Source organism: Epinephelus moara, chromosome 4 (genome assembly GCF_006386435.1).
Source record: "Epinephelus moara isolate mb chromosome 4, YSFRI_EMoa_1.0, whole genome shotgun sequence".
In the NCBI taxonomy this organism is placed as follows: Eukaryota; Metazoa; Chordata; class Actinopteri; order Perciformes; family Serranidae; genus Epinephelus; species Epinephelus moara.
The window spans coordinates 508,251-516,543 of record NC_065509.1 but is presented as its reverse complement, the minus strand read 5'-3'; the positions used below and the strand labels follow the sequence as shown (position 1 = coordinate 516,543).

Genomic DNA, 8,293 nt, shown 5'->3' with positions numbered 1-8,293 from the left:
GTATGCTGTAAAGCCCTGTGAGGCAAATTGTGATTTGTGATATTGGGCTTTATAAATAAAATTGATTGATTGATTGATTGATTGATTGACCTTTATGTAATACAAAGTCAATGGAGAGTGATGAATAGTTTTCTCCTCTGGAAGGGGCAGGACTTAAATGTGCTCTGTCTCTATACCAGTTCAACAAAAATAAAGAAAATGCTGGATTGAGCAATAAAGCTGGCTGGTTCACAAGAATTATGTTTCTAGGTGAACAGATCACTTGGAGGAACAGCTTGGCTTTGTTCAATGTCAGAATGATCACATCAGTGCTAATGATTTGGATGAAACTGTCCCATATGGGTGAAATTATCCTTCAAAATCAGTCTGAGGAGGTGACTGAGCCACAGATTGACACATTAAAAACGTATTGATAGACTGCATCACAGCTGTGTAGACAGACTGCGGGTGTGTGTGCGTGTGTGTGTGTATATGTGTGTTGCCTGGCATTACATCATACAAGCGCAGTTGCTTTGGTGACATGACGCAAATTTTCTAAAGAGGGGAACCCATGCAATGTAAAAAGATGAGGTCCACTATGATACATGACATAAACCATTTACTGCCTGATCCAAAATGAAATCTAACATGACAAGAATTACTGCTCAACATTTAAAACTGGAATTTAATGGAATTTATCAGCATATTGACACATAACTTAGCAACAATTTTAATGACTGATTTACTGTTTAACTTATTCTAAGCCTTGTCTGGTTCTAGCTTCAGATGTGAGGATTTCCTTCTCTGTTTTATATCACTGTAAACTGATTCTTTAGGTATAGGACTGTTGATCAGACAAAACAAGAACTGAAAGCAGTACTTGAGCAGTGGAAAATTGAAAATGCATAACATGACATTATAGACCTAAAGAATGATCGATTTACTTTACAATTAATTAGCACATTTGCCAATGGTAATCACTGGACTGTGCTGAGGACTTTCAATTTTTTAATTTCATTATAACTGACAAACGCTGAGCCTCATGCAAGAAACAATACACACACAAATTTTCTCTTACTTTTGTTTGTATCCACGTATTGTTCTTATTTTGTTAATAACCATGGGTTAAATGGATTCACCTTATTTTAATTTTATATTTGCTCGCCTTCATTAAGAGAAAATTTACGAGTGGTCCAGAGCACTGTTGCCATGATAAGAGAAAAACATCTCGTTTTCACAGTCCACTAATTGTTGCCTAACACAAGGAAACTTAAGTTTTACATTTATGGAACAATTAAAAATGCATGAATTTTATATAATCCGATTTAGACTGTTTCAGAGTAAATATAATGATTGGTTTACTTAATTTCAGGGCTAAAGACATGCTTCCAGTTTGTCCATTGATCCCAGTTACTGTAGTTTCAATTATTGTGTGACCCTCAGCTGACCAGTGGTGGTACGTAACATAAGTACATTTACTCAAGTATTGTACTGAAGTACAAGTCTGAGTAGAGCTGTGCAATTAATCGTCTGGTGATCGCGATTACGATTTTGATTTCAAAATTAATGAAATCGAGGGTAAGCGATTTTTGTCTTCTATGGAAGCTGTGCATGCGCAATACCGCCCCCTCCCCTCCTCTCCTCTATTCACTCCACGAGCTAGTCAAGTAGGTGAACTATGAATAATGGAGGAGCAGGTGATTACGGAAGATTTCACAGCATGCGGAAAATGGCAGAGGGAGAACGAGAGAGGTTTGTCTGTGTGTGTGTGTGTGTGTGTGTGCGTGCGCATGTGTGTGTGTGTGTGCGCGCTATCTACACACTATGTAGAGATAGAAATGACATGCCGTTGTGTAAACAATATAAGTCATCAAGTGCGCCGCATAATCGTTTGCATAATCGTAATTTCAATTTTGACCAAAATAATTGTGATTATGATTTTCTCCATAATCAAGCAGCCCTAAGTCTGAGGTACTTTTATTTTACTTAAGCATTTAACCCGATGTCACTGTCTTCCTCTACTCCACTACACTATTTTTGCACACAAGCAATATGAAAATATACAGTGCAGCTGAAATGATTAGTCGATTAATTTGGAAATCAACTGGCAACTATTTTGCTAATTTCTTCAGTCAAGTTATTTTTATGTATTAAATTCATTTAAACTGTTCTGCATGAGTAAATTTACTTTTAATACTTAAATACATTTTCCTGTTTGCACTTCTACTTGAGTAACATTTTCAATGAAGAACTTTTACTAGTAACATAGTAGCATTTTTACAGAGTGGTATTAGTACTTCTACTTACGTAAAGGATCTGAATACACCACTGCTGCTGACACAACATTATGTCATTGTTGGGATTTTGATTTTCCTGTAACACCAATACTGACACATCACATTTACTTTGTTTAGGTTAATTTGACAGAACGTTGATTTCACTACTGCTGACATTCTTCTTACGGCCTTTTTGGTGGCACCTCTTCAATTCTTGGACGTGTATTAGAGTTTTTGCACATGGCACAACACCTGCCCTTATAAAGCGTTTAGCGTGTGTTGCCTATGCTAATACGTGACTTACGATCATGTGGGATTCATGGTTTGGCACACCTGGGTCAGAGCAGATTTGGATGGTTGAGAACGTTTGGTGCATCTGGAGTTTTTTTTTTTCTCTTAACAGAAAATTAAGGGAAAATATAAGAGACATTTAAGAGAATGTTGCCGCACAAGGCCCAGTGATTCTACTTAGGTCCCTGCAAACTTCACTCATAAATATAAACACAGTTCAGCTTCTGGAATTAATGAAATCTCCTTGGACAGCCACAGGTAGTCAGGTGCTGGCAGGCAGCAGGAACGTGTGTAATCAGCTTGACAAACAAATCCTCCACACACTGACATAGACTTTACTATACTTTATTTGAGGGAACAAAGCGTCTCGCGTTCAGCGTCATCAGGTACAGTTCAGCTTCTGTTCAGTTCCTACAGCAGGTAGGGTTGGGTATTGTTTGGTTGTTATGATTAAATTTTGATTCTGCTGTCAATTCAGGTTTTTAATGATTCTTGATTTGATTCTTTGAGGGGTGGGGTCATAAGAGGTCACATGCTTATTTCACAGGAAAAAATGCACATTTTCTAAACTTTTACACATTCATAGTAATATTTCACTGCATACAGTTTATGGAGCCTGTAAATTAATTGTCTTGGAGAAAATCAGAAAACATGGGTTGAGAATGACGGCTGATGTTATACGAGTACAGCTCAGTACATGGTGTGCTGTAACGAAAATGTGATTGAATGAGAGAGGAGAGGCCCTGTTTACACCTGTTATTAACATGCCTCTCAGGTGATCAGTTTACAAATGGACAGCTCTAAGCACAGATGTGAATGCACCAATGCGTCCTAAATGCATTTGTCTAATTACTCAGACCACATTCAAAGGTGGTCTTGGTCTAGTTTAGCATAAAGCCTGGTAACAGGAGAAACAGCTAGCCTGGCTCTGTGTTAGGATCAAAATTCAATCAGCAACACTTCATAAGCTCGTCAGTTAACACAGTGTGCCTCATTTGTTTATTCCAGTGGTTTCGAAACAAGGGGTTGCCCTTATTGCAACAGGTGAGAAAGCTGGAAATACGTCTTGACAAACAACAGCTTATTAATCTTTACTTCTATGAAGCATCACTTTGGTTGCCTGGCTGAGTCATATTTAGTGGTACCAGAGTAACCAGAGAACTGAAGAGTAACAATCAGCTTCATGATTAATAAAGTTAAAATAAAATTTTTGGATAGTGTCTACTATTCATTCCATACTTGCATGCTCCCTGTCTCTCTCCCTCATCCTCTCTCTCTTTCTTGATGTATGCCCTAAAGAAAAGGTCTAAAAGTTTTACAGCATTTCATTTCACATATGCTTAAAGGCATTTAAACAAAGTTTTGGTAAATGGACGGATGGAAGCATCATCGAGAGCAATTTGGGGTTCGGGATCTTGCTCAAGGATACTTCGACATGCAGACTGGAGGAGCTGGGGATCGAATCGCTGATCTTCTGTTTGGTGGACGACCCGTTCTACCTCTGAGCCACAGCCACCCCGAATGTGGTTTTGCGCTGAAGTTTTTTTTCTTCTATCAATTTTGAAACTGAGGGGGCTTTCACATCAAGGACCCAGGCCTGGATCTGAGTACACTTGACCCCAAAGTCCAGTTAGTGTGAACATTTTGTAACATACCTGAGCATGGTACGCCAATCTGTGCCCGAATCAGGTCATCTCACGTACAGTTCATGAAACGATCTCACAAGTTATATTGATGCCTCTGTATGAGACAGCAGCGCAGCCCTTCCCTGACAGACCCAGATCCAGCTTTGCTGCTGCCCCCGACCTGCAGTCAGAGATACTGTGGGAGGCAAAGAGCCCTGATGATGGTCCCGGGGCAGCAGTGTCCATTGGCTATGTCATTTTTCTACACTGTAGCACAACAAAAATGTAACGAAGATGATGACATAAGTGTACTAAGGTATGGAACAACATCAAAAATATATGATATGGGGGGCAATCATACTCAAGTGGAGTACAAATCAGTCGTACCTAAATAAAAATGGTAAATTCCCTAAGTTTCCCAGGCAGCACCATCCACCAAGCATGAAGCAAGGTCTGCCAGAGGCCTAACAGCATTACCTCCTTGACTTCGCTTCTCAATGAACACAGCTGGAGCTGTTTAGAGGTGGAAACACTGCTAGTACTAGCCTCATATTCCTGCTTGTGGTGCTTTCCATTCAGATAACGTGGCTCCTCGCTTCCCTCACTCGTATTTCACTCATGTGTTGACTCCTGCATACATAACACCCTCCAGGTGAAACTGCCATGTCTATCAGGGAACAGACACCCTGTATACTCACTTCCCAGATCAACAACACATTTTTCAACAAAATTCTATTTAACTCAGAAACATTATCTGGAAAATTCAGTATGCTAATGATTCATTATGAAGTTTCCTTTATGAAGGTTCCTTCAATGGTGTCACATTATTGATGTTTTGATACATCAGCAGTGTTTGAATGTTATGGGTGGTCTTGGGTGTCGAAAGGCCTTTGTTCACCAAGTCCAACTTATTTTATCACTTGGGCATTAAAAAAATAAATACTAACTCACATTTCATCCGCTAGTGTGCAGTGGAACTAGTCACTAGAGCAGTCACATATATAGGCATTAAGAAATACATTTGTCAAACTGTTTTGACTTGAACTGCTGTGCGGCAGTTGACAGAGGCTGATGGGTGGTGTTAGCTGTTGACTGAGTTGGTGTGTGAGCTCAACTCACCTGGAAAACATGTCTGCAGGTGTTCAGTTAGGGCCTCCTGAGTGACAGGCTTGTGGGCGGAGTTCATAGCAGAGATAGCCAATAGCAATACCTCTCCCAAAGGGATGAACTGCGATTGGCTGATGGGGGACATACTGATGGGTGACACATCACCTGTGAAAAGACAGAAACCAGTCACTTTTGAGTAATACTACTTGAGAATCTGCATTAACAAGGATCTGTAGGGCATATGAACACATTGCAGTCTCATGTCTCAGAAACATGAGAAATAAAATCCCCACCCAAACTAAGGCACAATATGTACTGAAATAGACCCTCAGCAGCAAATGTGAAATACTGCAGTTTGATCAAATGTAATATCATTCAACTATCTATGCCAAGAAGGAGCTTCAAAGAGAACCATAGTCAACTATTAGACCATTTCTCAACACTGTCTAACTTCCCAACCCCTATCTGCGGTCAGTGGCCTCCCCAAGTGGCGGCCATGGGATTCCATGCCTCTCCCCCTAGTAAAAGTAATTCGAGACGATTTTTACTGTCTTTAAGAGGCTGTGGCATGCTTCTTTTTAACGCTAGTGCGAAAGGTATACTTCAACAGCATACTCAAATTCTTGAAATTCAGTTGTGGCTTTTGGTTTTGGTGTGCTACCCCAAGATTTTCTGTGGATCCATTTGGCACTATGAAAACTTTCTGAAAGCACAACTGTCTGTCACACTCAGCTCCAAGCCCACTGGGTTAAAAACAGATCACAAATGTTTTGCTTTATTTTTACAACAAGGTTCATTAGTTTCCTAAAACAGCTGGTCACGAAAGTTCTTATCAAACATTACTCAAACAGAAGGAAATTTGAGTATTTCTGGCATCAGGACTGTGTATGTGGGAGAAGAGTCCTACACTAAGTTGGGTACCCATGGGAACCCGACGGGTAGCCAGCAAAAGCTGTGTAACAGGTAAAAATATGTATCGTGAACAATACTGCGATAATAATGATAACCGTTACATCTCTAGTAACAGGTTTGTTCTGGTACTGAGCTTTACAGGTATGGGCAGGTGCGGTTTTCAAAAATGGACCGGTGCAGGACTCTGTGTGGGAATGAGTCAAAATAAACTATAGTGCATTTGTGTGGCTCATTGATGTGTTTTTAATCATTTTGGACATCAACTTGAGATAGCAGGAAGAGCTGCAGTTAGATGACCTCTCAACCTGTGTGTTTAATTTCTTTCCAAAGATTATGGCCAAACTGTACGTACTGCACTGAAACCTGATTGAGATCTAACCACAATGTGGCCCGGACCACCTCTATATGTGGTCTGGATGATCTAATCTCATTCCAATAACAATGCGTTCTGCTGCAAACACCCCTGCATTAACATGTGTTTTTGCTTATGCAGATATGATGGCTAAAGAACACATAAACACCAGGTGGTAATGGGGTCTAAGTGCACAAATTAAGTCAAGTCCCAAAAATTGTCCCATACTCTGGCTTGTTGTTAAATGTCACTTTGCAGTTCCATGTCCAACCCATTTGGTGAGAAAATGTATGCGGACACTATAAATGCAACGTCAGTGGAAAGGTTAATGTTTGTGATGAATCTGACAATGTCCTCCATGCAACGGCACTTAACAACCACCACACAGTCTCAGCCGGCTCCACAACATCTGATATTTAACCCAAGGGAAAAAGAAAGGAGACCACCTGTTGCTTTAAGCTGGGAGGACATATGAATATTAGTTTAAATCTACAATGAAAAGGCCTGCACACATAAACACACTTCCACTGTTAATGAGAATGCAGAACTTTTTGAAGAAACAAAGTAGACTGAAGACAACATACTTAAATTGATTAATACAGTTTTTGAAAAAAGGTAAACCATCAAATCCTTACAGAACAAGCACTGTTGAATTTGACTGAACCAAAACATCGATGGAAAGTATAGTTTGGGTGAAACAGTGTATGCAGAGATGTAGGCAATGTACACTAAATTCTGTAGTGAGAGCTGGAGGAGAATAAGGTGAACTTTGGAGTCTATGTGCGGGATAATGTGCAGCAAGCAGGTCATTATGGCAAAATAAAACCTGAAGGGGTGATGCAGGACCCCGACATCAAGTGGACCTTTCACCCACATCTCATGGTCTTCATCTGTGGCTGAAACTAGCTCAAGTCTTATCATGTGACCTCAGTGTGAAAAATTGGCAAAGTGAGAACAGGTGGTTGTATATGGGTCAGGGACTGTAACCCTGAGCTGGCTCCATTCACAATGAACACTGTGACATACAGTTATGAACCCTGACAAAGCATAGCCATGTTATAAGGCTCACAGAAATATTGTTGGTCACTGCTAAAAAAATGTGTTAAAATGAAATCAGATGTCCCCCCACTAACTGGAATGTGACTCTGAAATTAATAGCAGTATACTTTTAGAGAAAATAACTTACTGGTTGAGGAATAAGAGTAAAACATAAAAAAAGATACGGCAACCCTTCGTGAATTATATGGAAAACCTCCAATCGCAGCAGATTGGTTGTGTCTTCGTATAGTCTTCCTATATTAAGGATGTGCTTCATTGTAGGATCCTTGAGGTCAGATGTTGCCCTGTGTCTTGTTTAGTTGGATTATTTTCTAGTCTTTGCTGACATTCAGTACGTTTACATGCACAGTTTAATTCCACTTTAAATCGGAATGAAAGGCCATTCCGATTAAAAGTGGTCATGTAAACGGTCAATCCGATTGAAAAACGGTCATTCCGATTGAAAATTAAATCCGATTAAAGGGGGTGGTTTAATCCGTTTGTCATTCCGAATGAAAGAATTTTGTGTGCATGTATACACTCATTCCTCTTTAAATTCATTCCGGTGTTTCTGCGCATGCTTGTTTCCTTGCCCTTCTGGCGCGATGACGTATATAGCGCGCATAGCAACGGGCTGCATAGCAACAGGCTGAGATAGAGCAGTCGGACTTGTTGCACTCACCGGTTTCCATTCGCCACAGCACGGTCTTCTA

At 40.2% G+C, this 8,293-nt stretch overlaps 1 protein-coding gene across 3 annotated transcripts in view; it reads right to left on the bottom strand.

Moving 5' to 3' along the window:
- The window catches only part of LOC126389516 (storkhead-box protein 2-like), a 128,320-nt gene that overhangs the window by 30,910 nt on the left and 89,117 nt on the right, over positions 1 to 8,293 (bottom strand). For all 3 annotated transcript variants that reach the window (XM_050043259.1, XM_050043261.1, XM_050043262.1), the window contains exon 2: positions 5,291 to 5,443. In XM_050043259.1, coding sequence (XP_049899216.1) covers positions 5,291 to 5,443 — 153 coding nt within the window. The remainder of the gene's footprint in view (positions 1 to 5,290; positions 5,444 to 8,293) is intronic.